This window comes from Pseudopodoces humilis, chromosome 20 (assembly GCF_049639895.1).
Source record: "Pseudopodoces humilis isolate 2021_Gansu_Grassland_sample_001 chromosome 20, ASM4963989v1, whole genome shotgun sequence".
Lineage (NCBI taxonomy): Eukaryota > Metazoa > Chordata > Aves > Passeriformes > Paridae > Pseudopodoces > Pseudopodoces humilis.
The window spans coordinates 6,667,575-6,690,410 of NC_142219.1; the positions used below are offsets into that span (position 1 = coordinate 6,667,575).

Genomic DNA, 22,836 nt, shown 5'->3' on the forward strand with positions numbered 1-22,836 from the left:
CATTTGAAAGATATCATCTTTTCACTCCTCGTTTATAGCTTGTTTTTCTTTTTTCTCGAGTAGCAAAAGCCAACAGGTAAAGTCTCAGTGCTCGCCAGCAGTCCCTGGTTGCATCTCAGCACTGAAGGATGCTGTAGGGTGGTGAATTTAAGAGCAGCAGTTGCAACCCCCACGAAACTGTTGGGTCTTCTCAATTCTGCTTTTAAAATACCTCAGAGACATGTTTTATTCATGGAAGATTTTGTAAAGCTTCAGTTTCTGAGAAAATTAAACGCTGGATATAAAGCTGGTTCCCTCTTCCAATGAGTGAGCAGTGCAGGATGAGGGGAGGTGTCTGGTGTGGGTCTGGGCTGTGCCCAGCTCACCCCCAGGATTTAAACCAGCCTTGCTCCCTGCAAAGGGGAGTCCTTGTTCTCTCCAGCCCCCCAGCCTGAGCCTCTGCTCAGCCCAGGCTTGTGCTGGTTTTCCCAGCTCTCCCATGCCCCTTTCCGAGCTGCCCTTCCCCCTGAGCTCTGTTTCTGTGTTAGTGGAGCAGTTTGATTCCCCGTGGGTGGCTGTGCTGGGCTGTGTAAGAGCCCACTGGGGACTCTGCAGACACAGCAGCCCCTCGCTGGCAGGTCACAGGCACAGGACAGGGCAGCCTGGCCATCCACGGGGGATTTGACAAGGCAGTGCTGGTGCAGGGGGAGCTGGATCTGACCCCAGGTCAGCTGGTGTTTCCTTCTGGGCAATCAATGGGAGTGATCAATGAGACCAGGGCATGCTGTTTAATTGCAAATGGATCTGGCTACTCTTTTGTGTGCAATGCTGGTGAGGTCTGTAAGTCCCAGCAAGAGACCTGGGGAACAGAGGATGCTGTCAGCATGTTGCTGCTTCTCCTGCTCCTCTCACTGCCCCTCTGGAGACTGAGACCTTCCTCCCAGAGCAGGGCTGGGGCTGATGACAGGACCCTGCTGTCCTGCTCAGCCTGTAGCAGTTCATGCTGTTTCTGCTTTGGGCTTGGTTTTTCTGTATTAGTTTCATTTGAAATCAGTGCTGTGAGTGATGGAGCTCTCTGTTCCTGTCCTGTGGGAGGGGAGGAGGGAGGCCGGGTTCAGGGCTTGCTTTCAGCCATGGGTTCCTGCCGTTTTCTTCTTTAATAACCGTGTGAGCCCTGCACACATGTGCTCGCTGCTTCCCTCACCTCCGTGCTTCGCTGGCCATCCTTCCTGCTAACAAGGGCTGAACACATTCCCTGTGGAGCCTGTTAATGTTGCTGCCGAGCTGCCTGGGGACTCACAGCATGAGGCTTTCCTTCCATCTCTGCTGCTCCGGGCACTCGGCCCCAGCTCCCGGCCTCGGTTCAGCCAGGTAAAGCCATACTGACTCCATTGACTTCCCTCTATTTATTTGGGTTTACACCAATGTATAAGAGCAGGACTTGGCAGAGTGTTTGTGTTTGCGTGGCTCTTTTTCTGAAAAGGATACTTGTTCTAGTTTGTTGGGCTTCTTCCCCAAACGGTAAATATTTTCTTGTAAATTGCTGGGACAGAAAAGTGACTACAGTGCTTTTAGTTCATGTAGTTGCTTAAAATTGATGGCAAAGACTTGCAGGAGGTAATAGGAAATTAAAATATTTTTATATTTTTTTAACCATCCTGCAAAATTTATTGCAGAATTATATCCCCACTCTGGGATTCTGTCGGACAGTTCAAAAAGCCTGTGGAAAGGTTCTTGTTCACCATTAAATTTTTAAAGTTATTGAAGTAATTTTATGTAACCCTATTAAATTTCTGAAGAAACATACTGGTTTCATCACTAATAAATTCTTAAAGGCTTATCCATAAGGGAATAGTCAGAGTTCCAGATCTCTCTCCAATGAAGTGGACATTAACGTTTTGCCCTGTTGGAGATATATTCTTAAAAGAAATTCACCAGCAAGGTGAGTGGCGAAGCTGGGAGGGCCCAATTGCACCCAAATACATCATCCAGCACTGTGGGGTGGTAGGTGCTTTGCCAGCCAACTCCACTGGAGTTAGGGTGAAGATTTTAGAAAGTGGAAGTTTGTTGTTTTAAAAGGTGAGGAAGAAGATTGACGATGCATCTATACAGATAAATCCTGGTGGGGTGTTAAACTTAGACCCTGGCATCTTTCTGAGCAAAATAATCTTCAAGAGAGGTTGCAGCCTTGAAAAAGACACAGTGAAGCCTGGAAGGTCTCAGGCACTCATGGTGCTTTCAAATTACTGCAAAATAATGCCTTGACTGTGCTTTTGCACCGCATCCAGAAAAGCACAGAGAAACTTCCTCCCAGTGAAAGCAGAGCATCAAGCTGGCTTTGTGCTTCACTTAGTGCTCACAAGCGCCTTTCGTGTGTGAGTGCAGAGCCACCTGATGCACAGCGAACGGGCTAGGAGGGAAATAAAATTGTGTAATTGCCAGTTTCCTTCAATTCCGCTCCCTCTCCCGTTGTGCATAAAGGAGGCTATTTAAGTCTCAGCTGGAGTGAGGCTTGGTAATAAGCAGACATCTCTGAACCTGCATCTGCTGCTGGTGTCTGCTAAGTTTGTTCTGTATTTCCATATTTATTGACAATCCAGTTCTGGGAGAGATCTGTCTGTGAAAGACATACTGTGAAACCTGTGGAAGAGGAGTTTGTCCCTTCAGTCCCATGAGTCCTCATCCTTGGGACATCTTGGGAAGTGCAGGACCAGGCAGCATCACCAAAGCTCACATTAGAGTTTGCAAACCCACATGAAGCTGTGTTGGCTTGCAAAGCCAGAGCCTGCTCCCTGGGAAGCTCTGTGCAAACCAGGGTGGCAGAAAATCCTTGTTGGATGAAGCAGCTAACATTTTAGTGTTTCTCAGTATTATGTGATTTGGCTTCTGAACAGCTGAGCCGTCCCCAGCCACTTGCTTTCGTACATGGCCCACATCTCTGGGCACAGGAGAGGTGCTCACAGAGTAAGCTCTGCAGAGACAAGCTGATTTAATACAGGCTTAATGGCTGGAGGAGGAAATTTACAGAGTGAGCATTGAATGTTTATACAATGATGAACATGTCATTATTTTTGTTATTGAACCAGTCTTTGAAACTGAGCTAGAAACACGCAACCAACAACTAGAATATGTTCATTACATTCTGTACTGATCAATTTAGTAACCAAAGTGGAGTAGATTATTTTATGCCTTTCATTGTATCAACAAAAATGTTCTCTGAGCATAATATATCTTTTGGCCTGAAATACTCTTGTGTTACAGGCCAGTCTGTGGGCTCTTTATGTCATTCTAGCAGTATGTGCTGTAAAGCTGCCTTCAGCAGACATCTGGGGACTCCCCACTGACTGGCATCACAGTCAGCCAAGCTTAGTTGTGAGGCCAGGGCAGAAAAGGGCCTGACTCAGTGTTTGTGAGCAGCAGAGCACCCTTTTGCCAGCCATGCAGGTGGGAGTAATTGAGAGACCTCTGAAGATATTCCAGGTGGCTCTGTGAGCTGTAGCAGGAGTTGAGATGCCCCTGAGAGCCCATGTCAGTCATCCCAAGGCTGCTCCAGTGTAGCCTGGGCTATGCTGCTTGCAGTCTCTCCCACTAATACCATTGCTTCACACTAATAAGGCCAGCATGGCTGCATGAGGAGCCAGAGTTTGAAAACACTGCCAGAGAGGCTCTCTTCTCTCATCAATTCTCTCCTCCCAAAGACTGAAGAGAACTAGGTCTAGGTTTTTGGCTCAGACCCCTGCCTGCTGCATACATTTCCTCCACCAAATGGACACAACTATAAACCTCTTTCTGCATCATTTCCTGCAGGCCTGTACTAAACATGCTGCCCAGGTGTCCCCATGTAAAGCCACTTCTTGCTGTGTCTGCTTCTGTTGCTGCTGGCAGACTTGTCTTCGCGTGCTCACGGCAGGGCTCCCATCACAGCGTGTTCATTTTAAACAAACAAAGACTGCATTTTGATTCGGAAGGGACTTTCCCATCACTTTGTATCAGAGTTTCTCTTAAAAGGAAAGGCTGGATTTTGTTTTGGTTTATTTTGTTTTCCTCTCTTTTAATATGATCCCTGCAATTTTGTTTTCACTGAAATATTGACTGGCAGCGTTGCAAATTGCCTGCATGCAGTCAGGAGCTTGCCAGCACTTTCTTACTCAGCTAGCCGTCAAGGTTGTGGATTCCACCACAATCGGTGCCAGGAAAGCTGTTGATCAAAAATATTCCTAACATCTGTGAATCCTCTCCATCCAAATGAGATGTAGTTACATTCTCCTTTTCCCTACGCTCCTTCCGAAGTGTTGCTTCAGACACCTAGAAAGCCCTGGTTGCAAATCATAAGCTGATCTCTGTTTGATTTGCAGCTCCATTTCCAACTCTGTCGAAATCCAATATAAACTTTGAAGTGCCCTTCCCCCAAGCATAATACATGAAAAATATCTGCCTCCAAAGGGAGAGCAGATGAGGTTTCTTTGCCCCAAGCATCATTTGATCCAGATGCTGTCCCATGCTGTCTGTGGCCAGTGTGGTCACAGGCCAACAAGGAGGGTCTTGTGTGGGTGGGGAGAGAGGACAGGGTGCAGAGGAGGCTGCCAGGTGTGCCCAAAGCCTCTCTCTCTCTCTCACACACACACACAGACACATACACACACACACACACACACACACACACGAGTGTGTGTGCACACAATTCTGCCAGCAGAAGGAGGGGACTGGGGGCGGGGGCGAAAAGCCTGATTTCCCTTCCACCCTGTTCCTACCACCACCACCAATTCACAAGCCAACTATTAAATAATTAACGTACCCAGTGGGGCAGGAGGAATCAAAAGCTGTTGTGTTCCCAAGTTTTCTCTGGCTCTGAAAGGCACGTCTCGCTGTGTATTCTGGCACCTCGGAGCGGGTTTTCCTCCCTCCTTCGCCTCCCCCTTATTATCCCGTATGTGTGCTGGAGAGGGAAGTGGCGTTCCCAGCCCAGCGGGGGATGCCTGTTATTTCAGACTAGCAACAGGGGAAAAGGAACAGCCTGTTGCCTGATTGATGTTTGTTTTTTGTGGACAGACACCAAAGGTTCATTAGAGACGGAAGGTTTGGGAAGAGGGGGGTGGCGGCGGGGGAGACGCTCGCTCTTAAGGAACTATTGTACCCCTGTGCACTAACTTGGGCCTGCACTTTCTTTGACTTCTGTGAATGTCTCAGCTGTACCATTTTGGCCCTGGCAACTCTAGGAAAATATACACACCACAGAGGTTCCAGTGAAAGCTCTGCAATGAGGGGGTCAGGGGAAAAGGAAGGGGAGGAGAGAACAATGCAGTAGGTTTTGCTGTAATTAATTTCAAATGTGCTGCTTGCTCATCTGTTCTCCTCAGGTTTCAAAGAGAACAAGGGGAGCTTGCAGGGCTTTTCCTACCACATCTGCATCTTTCCAGCGGTGGGCTTGGAAAGGCATCTTTCCTTCCATCTGTGGGTTTGACCGGTCTGGTGATGTGGAACACTGAGGGCAGCACAAACCAATGCTGAAAATGATGTGCTGTCCAGGGGTGGAGGAGAGAGAGATGGAGGAGGGGTGTGGAGGAGCTTCTTTTCTTACCACACTGAGTAAATGAAGCTGGAGAGACTGAGGAGGTTGGTACTGGGTAACGCAGATTTTTCTGCAAAGAGTTAGGAGAGCCTGTTTGCTTAAATAACAAATGTTATGTGCTACTGTTGTTGGTCCTGAACTGCTTCCAGGTTTTGGTGCAGGTGAACTGCTACAAAGCTTTAAAAGGTTTGGGTCAAACTCTCAATCTCTTGCTGACTTCATGCCTTTGAAAAATCTCACTTCCTATAATTGGGTGGTAGCTAGTAAGTTTAGTGTTAAACCTTTGGTATTATGGCATCTTGAGTAGAAATAGTTTCTTCTGATTGCTGTGTCTGAAAATTCATCTGTTGGACTGTGCTGTATGACACACAAAACAGGAGCTTGGCATCTGCCAAAGGGCACTGTCCTCGTGTCCTTTGCCTTCAGGGCTCAATATCGATGAAGTCACACAATTGCAGCAGTAAAGAGAAGCAAAATGGGCCTGTTAGACTATTGACTTTACTCCCCTCAACAAGATAACCAGATGCTAATTTGATAGCACTATGAATCTTAGCCAGAAAAATCAGTAAAACAGAAACTTAAATTACACCAAATTACTGTTAGTGCTTTAACAGCTCTATTTTCAAATTGCTCCTTGCTTAGCAGCTTGCACTGAACACTGGAGCTGGTGGATAATGACCTCTTGTCTAAACACGTGGCTACTTTACGATCCTTAGCTCTTAGAAAAACCAACCTCAGTATCGGGCGATGGATATTTCTGAAGTTTGCCCATAAGGAAAACATTTCCACAGGGTGATTGAAGAAAGTGTTCTCTTTTCTGGTCAGAAACCAACTCAGTGCAGCCACAACATGCTGAATACCCCGAAGGTACTTGAGGTGGGCGCTTGTTTGTAATACAGTCCTCTCCAGGATGCCAGTGCTGGTGTGTGACAAGTAGAGCGTGACCATACAGTGATAAATGTTTCTGTGGTTCTTTGGAAGGGATGTAAATACTGCAGTGCTGTTCCAGGCTGTGTAAGGGAGTGTGTTGGGTTTTGTAGTCTTAGAAACTAAATAGACTTCCTGGCACTGGTGTGGGGCTGGCTGCTGAAAAGCTGGTCAGTGATGGAGTTTCACCAAATGTATGTGCAGTGCATGGGGTGGGGTGGGCACAACTTCAGGCTGTGAACAGGGAAAATTGGTATGGAGAACCAAAGATAGGGGGAGAAGCCCAGAGCTTCAGAATGTGGCATATCTCTAGAAGACTGCAAGGACTTCAGATCTTTTTCTCTATAAATTACTTGTGGAGGAAAGGGAAATCACATTTGGAGAACATTCAAACCCACTGTCACCCCCTCTTTGTGGAGAGAAACCCATATGAGAAAGGAGGAAGAGCTGAGTCAAGTCCAGATTTAATTTCCTGATCTTCCTCCATAGGAAGAAATATCTCTTCCTTTTAACTCTTGAACAAACAACTGCATTGGCCACATCAGAGTGAAGTATCCATTAGATCACATCCAGATAAAACTGGATTCAGCATTTTCTCCTGGTCATGGATGTTTTTGTACCTTGTGCTTGCCAGCAAATACATGCAAGAAGCAATACCTGAGGTCTCTGCAGAAAGCACATCTATTCCTCTGCCTCCTTCGCTTGTAGCTGGGTTGGAGACCATATCCTAATTCCCTGCACACAGGGAGCAGCCATAACAGCACTTTGGAGCTCAGCAGGGGTGCTTTGAATGCTCGATCTCAAGTCTTGGCCATGTCTTTCCAGCTTGTCGCCTCTCCCTTCATCAGTTTTGACAGCAAGGGAAGAAGAAAGGCGGATGGCAGGGCTGGAGAGGGGAGCAAGCTGCTGTCCCGGGGCTGCGGTTCTTTCCAGGAGAGCTGCTGTCTCCAAGTGCCACACAGTGAGCCCAGCCTTTGCCAGCCATGTCCTGGGGGTCCTTTCCAAGTCAGAATTCTTTACCTGTCAAATATAAGGCAAGAGATTAAGGTATATTGTTCACCTCAGTATATTGTGATGTTTCTCTCCAAGGCTGAAGATCAGAAAGTTACTGTAGAGGGGTTTTGCTAGAGAATAAAAGCAAAGCCCCAAGGAGGGTTTTGCAGGTCTGGCTTTTTGATCTAGCACAAAACTTTGTTCAAACATTGGATGGTTTCTATATATTTGAAAAGGATAGAGGCTTTTGCTGGTTTTGTAAAGCCAGATCTCACAATCCAGGGCAGAAGACAGGCTCAGCCCTTAGCCTGTCCCATCAGGCTCTGGAACTGATGCAGTGTTCCTGAAACTCCCCGTAATGCAGGCAGAGTCACCCTGCTCCTTGGCATCCCGGGAGGCAGGGCTGCAGGGACAGGGACAGTTCATCCTGCCTGTCCTGCAGCTGCAGGGCTGGGCTGCCAGGGGGGCACAGAGCACACACAGCAGCAGGATGTGCCTGCCATCCAGGCAGCTCCCACGGGTGCTCAGTATAAACCATGGGAATCGGACTTTTCCTCTCCTTTTATTAGTTACAAATGATTTTTCTCTCCTTTGAAGGATTCCTACCACCTGTTCCTGTCAGCCAGCGAGATTTGCTTTAGAAGCTCATCTTAAAAAGGGAGAAGGGAGGGATGGGGTATTTCAGGAGCCTTGAACCACTGAGAGTTTGCCTTTGGAGATTCACAAGGGAAGAACAGGGATAGGGAATGCTGTAGGGAGGTATTAAATGAGGCCCTTTTGTTTCACTCCTTGTAGAGCATGAAAATGCCCAAGGCATGAATACTCTGTTCAGATTATTCTTGAACATTTAAATGTCTGTTCTGGTAATTTATAAAATGAAGGGGAGGGAAATGCCTTACACAAGGAAGAAACGGGAGACCTTTACTGCCATCCAGCACTGGTAAATGGGGAGTTGTTCTCTGCTGCTGTGGGAAGAGGGGGAGAAGGTGGATTTATCTTGTGGATGCAGCAAAGCTTTAGTCCCCAGAGATGTAGTGTGGCATCGGAGGGGCTGACTGCTCCCTCGGTGTCTCTTTCCTCCTTTCATAATGGGAATATCTTTGCTTCTTTCCTGCCACTCGTGGTTGAGTTCAGTCTTAGAAGAGGACAGGATTTTTCAGAAACATACAGCACCCAGCATAAGGGGAATCTGGCTTTGGTTTTAACAAATTCATGGGAAGAAACATATTCATTCAGAGCAGGTTCTCCAAGCCTCTGGCAGGCTGAGAGCTCATTGGGAACAGCCCAGCTCAGAGCCAGCCTGCCTGCCAAACAAAGGGCTGAGGAGAACCCTCTGAAAAACACAGGAATACTTGCTGTCTGTGAGAGATTGTTCCATCATTTCCCCTGCTTCCCATCTCTATATAGAAAATAATGGGTGCTCTGTCCCTCCTGGCCTAATTCCTGTTTGTTGAGTGACCATAAGGTAGAAGGTAGCCCAGTCATTGCTGTTAGCCACGAGCATAACCTGTAACAAAAGCCCTGTTGCTTGTGTTTCTCTTGTGACAATTACCCCACTGTGAGGTCCACAAACCCAGCATGGACCAGTGCTACTGTTTTCTGTCTTCTGGGAAAACTGACAGAGCAAAGCCAATATAGGTCACTTCTGTTAGGGTGAGGAATCAGGAGAATGGTGTGGATTTTATTACTTTCAGATATTTGGGCTAGAGGCTCTCATGCTGTCAGAGCTGAATCAACTCTCAGCCAGTTTGCACACAACATATGTGATAGATTTTGCAAATGAATATGTTAATGTGGGAGGAGGTGGTTTTCCCTGAAACCAGTTGCTGGCACTTTGGAGTGCTGTCCTCAAAAACAAAATCATATTGTGTTCTCAAAACCAAGACCAGTGGCACTGGCCCTTGGATTCTGCCCCTTGAGAGATGAGGCATTTCATTTGTAATCTTTGAATTGATTAACCATTTTGAGGTCCATTAGAATAATGCATTTCTCCTCCCTGCAAAGATCTAGAATGTCATCTCCAGTTAGTTTAATATGAGCAAAAGTGCCTCAAACCATTGCTGAAGGGCTGAGATGAGGAGCTGCATCATTGCACTTCCCTGTGAGCCCCTTTGGTACAGAAGCTATGAATTGCTTCTTCCTGTGCTAAGATTTCCTATCAGTTGCAAATACTTAGTATTTCTGAGCCTTCCCTTGTGCAGAGGGCAGCACTTCTCCAGCCTGTGGGATCTGGAGTTGATGGGGAGCCAGGTAGCCCTGGGTGGAGATACAAAGGCTCAATTCTGACTTCACAGAGAACTGCTTGAAAGGAAACACAGAAATAATGAGTGAATGATGTTGACTGCTATGCTAATGTGGAAACTCTCAAGAATTAGCTTAGACCTCACTTTTCTCTCCTAATGTGCAAGAATCTGGGAATACAGGAATTTGCCAAACCCAAGTAGCTGCTTAGTACTCTAGGCCTGTTTGTGTTTGTGCAGTTTGGAAAAACTGTGACATGGAGAGGACTTGAAGGAAAAACTTACAGTGACTTCAGTGGGATTGCTGGTACACATGGCAAACATGTAAAAACAAGAATATGAATTAGACAGCAATTACTGTCTTGGAAAAATATCTGCAGGCTAAGCCCACATACTTACTTGTCTCCTTTCTTTCACCCAATACTGAAATGAAAATGTGCAGCCATTTCAGACCAGACTATTCCTGTGATTATCTTTGCAGAAGTCTGAGCCTGTACTTGTTTGTTGCCCAAGACAGAGGTTAGATGTGGCAGTGCCTGCCCAATTCCAGCTCAGAGCGTAACATGGGGATTGTGAGAGTTGTGGCTCTGCCTGGGAAGTGGGAGAGCTCCAAGCTGTGTGCTGCTGGGGCTCCTGCACACCCCAGGCACCAAAAAAGCCAAATTCCTCAGTCAGTAGAGCAGTGAATACCCTCCTGAACGAGTTCCCTCACTACAGGAGTCGTCTCATGCATGTCAGAATCACAACCTGCAGCAGATTCCATCCAGCAGCCTTGTGGAATTGGTTGTGCTTGATGATCTTCGCAGGGCCACTGCAGTGGATGTAAAGGGACCCCAAGGAGTCAGTGGGAAGAGGAGTGTAGAGCACACATCTGGGTTTGCAAGTGCTGAGTGACTGTTCCAGGCTTTTTGCACATCCAGGCTGGCATCACAGCAATCCGTGCTGTCTTGCACCCTCCAGCCTCATAAGACTTTTTTCCAGAGCCATAAACCCTCACACAAGAAGAGATTCAAGAGTACCTTTTCATTAATAGGGTGTGATTCCATTGCAAAGCACAGCACAGTGTTCCTCTGTTAGCTCTTACTAGATGCCAGATCATACATTATCCTCCAGCATATCCAGCACTAAAATATTTCCAGAATTTCTACTGCCCATTGAAGAATTCACACTTCATCAAAGGAGAAAGCTGGAAGGAGCTTTGCAGCTGCGCTTCACACACTGAGATCATACTGAAGGAGTTTTCCTTCTGCAGTGCAGTGAAGTGTTCTTTTCTTTCCCTTATTGCATACCAAACCACTCTTTTCCTGTTTAGAAGGAAAAACCAATCATTTCTCACATTTTTCTTCTCAAGCATTCTGCAAAGCCATCCCTCAGATGATGTTGCATTCTGTAAGTGTTGTTCCTGTTGAACCAGGTGGGACAGAAAAGATTTTTTTGGAAGATGCAACACCTTCCAGTGTGAGGAGTGGAGACGCTATCCCAAAAAATCAAGGATTGAGAACTGAAGGAAAGCTCCTCTGTTCAAGAACTTTTGTTATCAGTAGTTAATAACTGTGATTCATGTGCAACACAGTCCGGTTTTCTTGATAGTGGGCGTGTTTAAAGGAAGAGTGAACTTTTTCAATCTTAAAAAGCAAAAGGCCATCTGTGACTTCCTGATGCTGTTTACAAACGTTTTTTGCCTGTGCTGTGCTGTCAGTAGCTGTATTTATTCATTGCTCACTCTGTGAATTAAAATGTTGAGGCAGCTCCTGACATGCTTCTTCCAGCGCATCCTTTTGGAGTGAATTTTTGGTTGCCATAGGGACTAAATCCAAAGGGCACACACCATTCAAGTAAATGTTCCCTGATTAACAACTTGCAGCTTGTCCCTTAAATATTTTAATTATCCATGATGCAACTGGAAATGTTGTTGAATGTATTCAATCTGTTAGTTTCAATATCTCAATTTTTTCTTAAGATGCCATTCCAGCAGCTCAGGAGCTGGATTTTGACCATGCATAGAGGAGTGATGTCTTACTGCTTTTAAACTTGCAGGAAAATTCTTCCAGTTTCTCTTCATCCTGACACTACATTCTCAACCAAGTTAGTGGAAAGAGGTGCTACTTCACAACTGCAAGTGAAATGGAGGCAATTAGGTAACAGCTGAACATGCTGGTTTAGGGTAATAATGTGCTGCTACTGAATCCATGGGAGGGGTCTGCCTGAAATGGGCCTCCTTGTGCCTGGGAATGAAGAGAGAGGGCAGTGGGAAAATGCAGGGTATGGGGAGCTGCTGGAAAGCAGTGGCCCCATTTGGCAGGCATTCGATCTCAAGTGTTGTTTTCACAAATTATGAGCATATTAGCACTAATGTGACAGCAGCTACTGAGCTGTGAGGGTTGGACATAACAAATAAACAAGATGGGATTTTGCTGATTTGTACATGGTTGGTCACTCCTCTGGGTTCCTGCTGAGCAGAGATCTGTCACCTTGCAGCACAACTTTGCAGTCTCACAGCTCCATAACATCATGGACCTCACTCAAGTTACTGAGACTGTTTCTAAACAGATCTGTTTGCTGCCCTTTAGGGAGGAAGAAAACTGGTTTTTTGGGGCTCTTTCTGCTTTTGCTGGTGTGGGGAATAGATCATCTCCCTGCCTTCCTTTAGTAAAAGCTGCCTGGTGGTGGGAAGCCATGGTGAGACCCCAGCAGTAACATTGCCCCTCTGCCTGCTGCTTTTCTTGTGCTGCCTGACCTTGTGCCATTTTTCCACGCCAGCAGCAAGGGGAAGCAGGTAGGCAGGAGCCAGTGCACACAGGCTGAAGGGTAAGGTATGAACTTGTCTTGATTAGCTCTGTGGTGTGGGTCCATCACCACTTAATTGGCTGCCAATAGCTCCCCTAATGAAGGATGATGGATTGGGCTCCAGGGCTGTGGGAAGGGGCCAACCTTCAGAAAAATGGATGCTCAGAAAAACATCTCTCACCTGGAAAGGATGGAGAGCCAAGAGTCTGAGAGTGGACAGTTCTTCTTTCCTTCCATCAGGACAGGCATCAGTTGCCTTCCAAGGCAGAGGTGGGGATTTCTGTGACCCTGCATACGCTTGGCTGGTTAGGGCAATCATCTGTTCCCAGCAGAGATGATCTGGTGTTTCAGAATGTTCTTTCTTGCCTTTTTCTGGTTCTGGTTAGCAAGTGTGCTTTCTCAGCCAGACGTTGACTTAACTTCTCCAGGCTGGAAGATCCGAAAGGTCATTCACGCTCCTCCGGAACTGTCTCACTTTCTGATTTTACTTTAAATCATTCTCTGGGAGTTTGGAGCTCTGATGTAATTTTAAAAAAAAGAATCAAAACCTTCATAAGACTGTGCAGATGAAACAAAATTGTTGTCTTAGCCCACACAGGGTATTATGCAGCCTGGCAGATCCCTTCCTTGTAGCAATAAGAAAAGGATTTGGCATTTAACCTCTTGAAATTAAACCAGAGTGTGAACTTCAATAGTTCAATCTTATCAGGGCTTTGCTAGAATAACAAATTGTGAAAAAATGTAATCATGTCTCCAATGTGACCTTGGCAGATCTGACTCTGTGATGTGAGAGATTAGGTAACTCCAAGCAGATGTCTGTTTATTTTGAAAATAATAGTTATAAAATCTTTCTTTTCCCAGTTTGTTTGCACTGCCTGTGAAAGATATGACAGAGAGAATTGTGGTCTGCATGGAGCTCTGTGTTACAAGCTGCTCTATTATGCTGAGCAGTAATTGCTCTTGGAGGTTTGAGTTATCGATCTATTGGTGGGGGTTCAATTTCAGTGTAAAGACCTGTGTTCATGATTTAATTGGAGTGATTAATAACTCACTCACAGGCTAGATGGGAATCAATATGGATTTCAAACAGCAAAAGTAGTATATTTTCTCTGGTAATGTAGTAGTTGGTGGTTTATTATTTTCCTTTGTTTGCCTAATTAAAATTAAAAAATTCCTCGGTTTATAACAGTTCTGTCTGTTCAAAAGCTTACAGCTGGAGTTGAGGATGTGTGCTTGCTTGCTTTCATATTGGGGGAGTATCTTTCTAAATAACTTTTTTACCTTGTTGCTTGTCTGTCATTCAGATTAGGTGTACAAGAGGCCATCACACATTAAAAAACAGAACAAGACAAACACACCTTTAGTACACAACTACAAGAAGCTTTAGTAATGTTTTCTGGCCAGAGAAGTAGAGTGTCTCCTATGTCACTGGTTTGTATGCATTCAGCATCTGCTTAGGAGCAGTGCTGAAGAGATTTAACCCATTTGATCCAGCATTATAGCCCTGGATTAAAAAGCCTGTATGAAACTTTCAATCTCATTACAACGCCAGCATCCACAGTAGGTGATTTAGCTGCAAATCCAGTTCCAGCTTTGCATTGAGATATTGCCAGAAGCAGCATTGCTAGGAAAATGCAGTGTGACTTACTTTGGGGGGGATTTAAATGGTGATCCTTCTTCTTTATGCTGTGGCCCCAATCCCTGTGTTTGGCACCCATTTTCATTCAGCTCCTGCAGCTTTGGTGTGTCATCATGCATGCTTACAGCTAACATGCCTCGATAGAGCATGGAAAGCTCCCAAATCTCTAGGAATAAAACATCCCATTAAAGAACCATAGAGCAGCAAATAGGCGTCAAGTCCATAGATCTTATTGCAGTTGCTCAGTTTCTGCAGGAGTGGGGGAAACCTTTCTGTGCTTCAAGCTTTCTCAACAAAGGCTCTTATCTACAGAGCTGCCTGAGGAAAACATGCAGTGTAGTGTGTTTGAATTTTCTTTTTGATTTCTAGAGTCCAGTAAGCTTCCTGATGGGCAACAGAATCCCATGCTCAGATTAATCCTAGTGATGGCAGACCTTTTCTTATTAACATTCACAAACATCTTGGTGTATATGTGAGCTACAGACTGAAAACACCAATCTGAATGGAAGCATTTTCATTTTAAATAGGTATTTCTTTAAGAAATCTTTCCTACTCATTCTGGAAGGATCAAAGTAAACGTAAATTGCCATTTTTTGGTTGAGGGAGAAACTTCAATCATACTGAGAGTGCTTGGGGTAACCTGAAGCTCAGGTGGCATGAGCATTATGGGGGTGGTGATGACCCAGAGCTGGCTCTGGGGAGCGCCCACGGGATGTGTCTGTGTGGCTGCAGGAGAGAGGAGCTCTCTGCCCCGGTGTGCCCCTAACGTGGAAATCCTGGAGCACATCAGCCCTCCCTTCTTGGGAGTTGCTGGCTCTGTGATAAAAATGAGAGCTGCTTTCCTTGTCGTGACACTATGGAAATGACTTGAAGATATTTCACTTTTTAAATTCGGGCGCTTTGGGAGGGAGGGTAGGGGAAGACACCCTTGGAAGTTAATTCTGAGGACCAAGCTGACAGCTTTTTGCCACTGTTGCTTTCTTCTAGGTTGAAAAGCTGAAGGCTTGTTACAGCCCCAGCACACAGCAATCTAGCAGGTTAAATGACTTGGGCAACACAGTTTATTAAAACTGGCAAGTGCTCGCTCCAGTTCTCTTCCTGATAGTCAGGGCTGCCTGGGAGAGTAATTGATAGTGGCAGCTGTTGGGAGGGTGTTTCAGATTGCGGCGGGGCGATGTGACTTGACAGACAGCTCTGTGCAAATGAACTGAGTGATAGGGGATGAATCCAGACCGGGCTGGGGAGCTGCTTCCCACTTGGTCTTGGGAATGGGGCTGTGGGAGCCACACCAGGAACAAAGGCCAGCTCCTCTACACACGGGGTCAGAGCCGGGCACAAGGGTTTGTGCTCACACTCAGTTTACTTTTCTCTGTGAGAAAACACTGTAATTTTTTGTGGGAAATCCACCAGGAGCCCATGATGTTCAGAGGAGCCCATGGCACAGGAGAACACTGTTTTGGCACAGCCTAATGTTTAGTACTGCTGTCATGATGGAAACTTGGCCTTTGCTTCTCAGTAATGTTAAAAATTGTCGTGTTGCACACCATGGACTCTTCCAGACAGGAGTTTTATGTGCAAGTCCCACATCTTTATGTCTTATCTTGAGCTGATTTGCATTAAAATAGGTGGAGGATCTCTGTGCCCCCTTTGTTGGGGAGCTTCTGTGCTGTAGTTCTGCTTGCCTTACCTTTGCAAACAGCCTAATCGCTTAAAGTCTTAAGTAGTGCTACTCTCCTAAAATGCAATGAAAAAGCCATTTATATAAAAGCAAAAGCCATCTAGGGATAAAGAATTAGCACTTAAATATTGATTTTCACTTGTAAGCACTCTACTAGCATCACTGTTATCGCTGTCAACACAAAATGCTTTATTCTGTCTTGTGCTTATATGTTCCATATCCACAATACATTATGCAGCAGCCTAGAAGTTCAATTTAAAATAAAATTTAGAAAAAAAACCACAAAATGTTTGCTGAGGTTCATTTAGTCATTTCTTTGTTTTGACCTACTCCTGTAAAGTCCTGCTCTTCTTTACTCATTCCCCTTGCTGATTCTTCAAAACTCTTCTCTGGGACTCATCAACTGGCTCTGAAATTCTCTGCTTCTTGCCATGTATAATTCCTGTGGTGGTGCTTTTGTAGCGTTTCTTGCTGGAATATGGAGCAGGGTTCACCACGGCCAGTCTGGCCTGTGTCTGTTTACAAGGATATGTACAGGATGGATAGATGGGCTACAGATGGTGGTTGTTGTGTTTCTTGGGAAACTGCCATTGGTAAAGATGTCATTGATGGATGTAGGAGAGGAATTTCTAGCATCACCCCATCACCCTTGCTGTTTGAATGCAACAAGGGAGACTGCAGAGGGAGGCTGCAGAAAGACGTCTGAATGACTCCACTTTCCTTTTTTTCAAGAGACAAAGGAAAGGCGTGCAAGCAAGATTAGATTATTTCCAATCACATTGTACGTGTGTTGACAGTCCCCTTTCAGCAGCAACCAGCAGCTTGCAAAGAGCAAGAGGCAGGGCTGGAACTGCTGTTGCCCTAAGTACTGTTTGTATAACACAGTAACTGCTTATTGGAGTTCTCAAAGCAGCCTTTACATGTTTAATCCCTTGCACTTGAGCTACTCTTAATCAGCCTGAAAGCAAATTCCTGTAACAGAAAGGTTTAATTTGTGTCTGGGACTTTCTGTATTGTGCTTAGCCTGCAGTGCTGTGTAGTTACACACTGGCAGGCATATCACCCTGGGCAGCCTTGGGGATGGGCAGTGCACGGTTATTCCACTCACAGACTCAGAATTCAGGAAACTTTCAGATGGGGTCTTGGCTGATGGTCTCTCAGTTTTGGGCAACCCCTCCTGAAGCACACTTTATACAGTAGTTGAAGCTGTTGTTGACTTTGAGGTTTCCCTTAAACTTCACCTCCGGTTTCTACAGATTTACACAGCAGGAGCTAAAGCTCTCTGTGCTTTTAAAATTATTTTCTTCTTTACCTGTTGGAGTTGGAATTGGATGTAGCCCAAGATGTAGGGAGGTTAGCATTTTGCAACACTCCAAATGAACAAATTAGTCAATCAGGGAGGCAAGAATTACTAATCCCATGTTGTTGGAGTTTTTTTCTTGTTAGAGCAGTTTCAGCCTTTTCTTCCCTGTCTCTCACACTCAGTCATCATTCATCCCTGTGAGATCAAGACATGTTCCACTGTCTGTTCATTTAAGAAAACCTCTCAATGGAAGAAGTCCAAGGTGTTTGGTTAGAAAATAAACAAAAGTTGGCATGCTCAAAAGGGGTAGTGCTCTGCACGGTAGAGAGTGGCAGATGTGATCCAGCCTTCCTGTAGCATGGCTGGAACATGAATCATTACAAATGTCACATTTCCTGTGAAGGGGCAAGCTGAACTGACATGCGTTCAGGTTTAATTAAGGTTGAATTATTGGAGCTGACTGTCAAGTCTTAGGCAAATTGGCTCAGCCTGTTATCATTAAGCATGAAAATTACTCTAGGACTTGGTAAAAATAAACACATTTTTGCCTCTAGAACGTTGTGCTGTGGTCAGGTGGGTCTGTGTTTTTGTTGGGGCAGTTGTGCTCAGCTCCATGGGTCCATCTGCTCAGGAGGGCTGGATTAGCAGCCCAAGAACAGAAATTTCTGAAAGAATCTCAATGCAACCTGATCCAGCTTGCACAAAAGGGAATATTTGGTTGCTTTCCTTGGGATATTTCCATATGTGAGCAGCAGTCAGTCTGGTCAGAGCTTGGGCACAAAGGGGTGTAGTTCTCTTAGGAGGGATATTCAAGCATCCTGCACAGAAACTACAGAGTTTGACATCCTGATCAAAATGGGCAGCATCCCTCATTAAAATCATTAAGATTAACTTTCTGAGGGATTTCAGGAAAGATAGCTCAGAGAATTCCATGTGTGTATTGCAGCCATCAGAAGGAGAAATGACAAAGGCACCAAACACACCAGGATTGTTCCCTTCCTGTGTGGTGGCTGACAAGGCTTGGGGACTGCTCTCTCAGATGTTTTTCCCCTCTTGCCCATGAATTTACATCATATCTTTATCTTCTCAGTGCTTCTGCTTTTGTGCAACATGGCTGCAAAAGGAGAGAAGATACTCCCACTCATGCCTGTAGCTTTTCTGGCGAGGGGGAAACTGGCATGTGGATATTTTCATTGCTGTCGAGAATGAAATGCAAAAACATTGCAGTACTGCATCCTGAGAGATGGAAATTGGCAGCAGGAATTAGTCATGTACCCCTAGTACTAACTAATACAACCAGGCTTGGCTGGTCAATTCAGTCAGCAAGGGAGCCTGAGCTTTTGCTTTGAGAAAATTGCAAATGAGAACTAATGCTGAAACCACAGGGAATCAATAGTTGCACATAAAACTGGTCAAACAGCTGCTTTTAATGTGGGACTTTATTGATTTGTTTTGGATCTAATTGACTTTTTACTCAACTAACTTTTGTGGTGCCAGTGTGTTTTGAATATACACCATTAGTCTACATTGCCTATAATTACACAATATGAAGTTTAACTCTGTAGGAGGAGGCCTGTTGGATGCAAAGAGCTAATGGGCTCTGAGGAAACCTATGCTCAGGAATGAAACCCAATTGCTTTTAATGGGTAGCTCCTGAAAAACAGTGGAATCTACAGCTGTTAACCACTTGCTCCAAAAGGCAGTGTGGGGAGCCCTGGCTTGACTAGGCAATGACAATTTTTCAACTGTTAGCAGTAAAATCTGAGGAAAATTTACAAGCATAGGTGGCACTATAAAAAATAATGATGTGCAAGAGCATTGAGAATTTGACTTTAAAAATAAATTCTAAATAGCAATGGAACCAAGTCTAGCTACATCTCACAACCAGGTTACCTGTGATGCATGAATTCATATTTGATAAAGAAATTCACTGAAATGAGAGGCTTATATTTATTGTAGGGAGTAATTTAGGATCTCCAGACATTGTGTCAAACCTGTAAAGATATATAAGGTGCTGGAAAGTACAGTGTTGATAGTGCTTGCTGCCAGCCAGAACACTGGTGTTTGGAAAGGGTTCTGTTCCTGTTACTTGTGGGTTTGAGGCCCCAAGACCTCAAGACATTTTCAGCTGATAAATATGGTTCATATGTTTCCATTCATCCTCTTCTCACATTCTGAATTTGTGCATGTACAGTGATGAGCTGATTGATGGATGGATGAGGGAAATGGGGCGCTGGTGAGAGTGCAGGCAGAGCCAGAAGCAGTGTGGGAAGCTGCCTTTTATCTCCAGTAAGGAGATACCATCACCATGTGGGCTTTCTGGGTACAGAACATGAGCTGGTGTGCTGCAGGCTGTGATTCATCACTGTCCTCCTCCCATTTGATGCCAGCACGGTGGCACTCGGGCTGTGGAAGTGGCAGTGGGGGCTCTGGCCTCGCATGGGCTGGTTCTCAAACGCTGGTCAGAGTGTCTGCACGGCCAGAATTAGCTCACGGGGTGTGTTGTGTGTTATTTCCACACCCTCCTACATCAGGAACTGGCTCAGTCCTTTGATGAGATGGGAGAATTTCAAAGGTGGAATTTGTTTGTGAGGGTGTTGGGAGCATGTTAATGAGTGTAGGTAGCATCTCTTGGGTGTCTGCAAGGCAGTGAAATGCAGGCAGCCCCCAGCACATTTTGGTGGGTAACAAAAGTGTGTCTCCTGAAAGTCAGAGGTGCTGTGTGTGCACAGTGGGCTGTGTGCATGTGGAACACACCAACAAGCTTAGGTCTTGTAGCCTATGAAGAGCTTTTCTTGTAATTGTGGGTATGTGTGCACTCAAGGATACACAGATTAGGGTGAAAAGGGAGTTAGAGTGGGAGTTGAATTGCTTTCATGTTGGTCTTTTCAGTTGTCTTCAATCTTTCGGATACTGCTTGATCTGAAATATCTCTTCTTTCCTCCCTTTTTCCTTTCCAGCCTTTTAACTCTTTGGGATGCTTTGTTTAGCTTAATTATGAAAAATGGCAGGTTTTGGCACCACAAAAGGAGTAATTGCATATGGAATTCCCTCTGTAGGTGCATTTTGCAAGGGTGCAGCATTCCTGTTAGTTTCAGCAGGCCAAGCATACAGATGTTTGCACTGTTTAGGGTAAGCAGGACTACATTTGGGTGCCCACTGAACCTCTGACTGGATTTTTCCAGCATTCTCTGTTTTGTTCTTCCACACAAGTGTGTGGCCAGGGGACAGCAGCTTCTCTGCAGAGCGAGCTGTCCCATCCTTTGCTACAGAGATCCCAGGCAGTGTCCATCCTAGAAGACAGGTAGGGTTATCATTAAGGATTGATGCTTGGGTCATGGTGCATTGTAGCTGGAGTTGAGCCTAAATCCAATGTGGGTTACCTTGAAAGGGCATTGAGAAAATGAAATGTCTTAGTGATGTGTCTCAGCCTGTGTTTCATGAACATGAAACTTATATTGAGCAGGAAATACTGAGGCAGTAACTTGAGACATGTTCACACTCCTATTGTACATAACCTTGGGCCCCTGAAGAAGTCACAAAGCTGTGTGTTCTCTGTAGTACACGTTCATTTAATGACAGCTAAGTCTCTTGCACACATGCTAAAAGTACTGTGGACTGCCCAGTCAAGGACAGCGGAAGGACAGACTCAAACACACATCCATCTTGTCGCAGCAGTGCTCCCACGGTGCTCCCACGAGCTGAAACATGACTTGTTTTTTCCCAGGCATACGTTCTACCAAGCAGAGAAAGAATCACAGACCTCTCAGCATGTGCTTTGTTCTTTTTCTCGTTGCTCCATAAGGTCCCACCTTGAATGACAAGCCAGAAGCGAAAGCAGCCAATGTCCCCAAGGTGTCTGGGCTAGAGCGGAGCCGGGAGCTGAGCACCGACGTGCCCTTCGCCCTGCCCATCCCCAGCCCCCAGCCAGTCGCTGCCGTTGTGACTTCGACTTCCTCAGCGCCCACGTCAAGTGCCAGAGCAAGCCCACTGCTGAAGAAGGAGCCAGTGATTTCAGCACCAGCACCACCCAGGCTCACGCCTCAGCCGCAGCCTCGGCCGCAGTCACAACCTCAACCTCGGCCGCAGTCGCAGCCGCAGTTAATCCCTGACCTTCGGAGCCAGCCTCCGAGCCACATCCCTCCGCCTCTCAACTACCAAGTGCATCACCAGGTGGCCCACAACGGACTCAATAATATCAGGTAGGGGAAGGGATGCTCACATCATCTTCAGGCTGCTGCAGAGCTAAAGCTTGCTTCAAGCAGATAGAAATTGCTGGGAGGCAAGGCGAGCACTCATCTGGGTGAGATGGTCTATGCTTTGGATATTGGACTTCAGGATCTGACTGCAGGATGGTTTTTCCAGCTGTGGTAGATCAGTGCATTTGAAACGTGATAAATGAGGTGATAAATGCACACCTTCTGGGAGAAAGGCACGTGTTCCTTTCAGTCCAGTTTCAAGTAAAATTTTGCATGGTCTTGTCTGAGCTGGCCAGCTCTTGACTTAGAAATTTAAGGTGGTTCGAGTTTGAGCAACGCCTTCGTTCCACATTCAGAAATACTTCCATTGCTCACGGTTATCAGATTTTTTGGCTCACCAGCATTAAAAGAGGAATATCTGTCTTGGCCTCTGATCCTTGTGGGTCCTTTCCAACTCATAATATCCTGTGATCTGTATTGGAAAAGGCTGTGTCCCTGAGACCAGGGTTCCAATGTGGGCTGATAAATCTGCTTCAATCTGACACGTTCAGATCTTGCAGGAGGCTTAGCTCTGCTGTTTAAATTGCATCCATCCAGTTAGGAGGGTGTGTGAAAATGGTATGGATAAAATGTTTCTAGAGAAAAGAGTTTAGTCAGTCAACTGGAACCTGTATAGTCTTTTTGCTGGTATAGAAAACATGCCTTGCCTCCCAAGCAAGAGCTAGGCTAGTTTAAACAAGATGAGAAAACTGATTTAAAGCATAATATTTGACTGCACAAAGGTTAAAATATGAATACAGAGAGCTGCCATTAATGTGTATTTCATAGTATCCTGCATACTTAAGCTCTGTTGTGGTTTCACCTTGTAAATGCCACCATAGTATAAATGGTGAATAATATTTTTCAAACTATTCAAGATCTCTCTGAGGTTTAGCTTGCAACAGATATTCAGTATTGTGGGAATTACACGACTAATAACTGCGGTGATAGTGTGTTTCAGCCCACAAAACTTAGATCACTTGCAATGGAGTAATAATAATAGAAGAAGACATAAAATACGAATTAGTATGAGGAAAATTATTAACACGGTGTGCATTTGCATGCTTGTGTGACTACAACTGCACAGCACATGTGCAGCAGATCCAGCAGGGTCCCAGTCACTCGTGCTGTGCAGCTCTGCACACCCAGAGCAACAGAAGAAGAAATTGGTGTCACTGTGTCCTCTGGTCACAAGGATCCACATGGACTCTGCAAGGTCATTCAGAGGCTCCATAAAGGTGCTCCATAAAATCCAGCTTCCTCTGTGGCCTTCATCAGTACTCAGAGATAGCTCTGAGGGTTGTAGCACTGGAGGAAATGTCCCTCCAGAGAGCCCAAGGCCCGTTCTGCCCTGTTGGAGACCATCATTAAGATTCGTTAACTGTCTCCGCTGCCATTAAGACAAGTAAAAGCGTAAGCCTGGGGAGATCAATGTTCCATAGTTGTGTTGTTTCTGGTAGCATATTTCCTGCACTGTTTCAGT

At 45.5% G+C, this 22,836-nt stretch overlaps 1 protein-coding gene across 19 annotated transcripts in view; it reads left to right on the top strand.

Annotated features, from left to right (window-relative positions):
* The window catches only part of FBRSL1 (fibrosin like 1), a 502,426-nt gene that overhangs the window by 454,214 nt on the left and 25,376 nt on the right, over positions 1–22,836 (top strand). For all 19 annotated transcript variants that reach the window (XM_014253901.2, XM_014253908.2, XM_014253906.2 and 16 more), the window contains one exon: positions 20,921–21,317. In XM_014253901.2, coding sequence (XP_014109376.2) covers positions 20,921–21,317 — 397 coding nt within the window. The remainder of the gene's footprint in view (positions 1–20,920; positions 21,318–22,836) is intronic.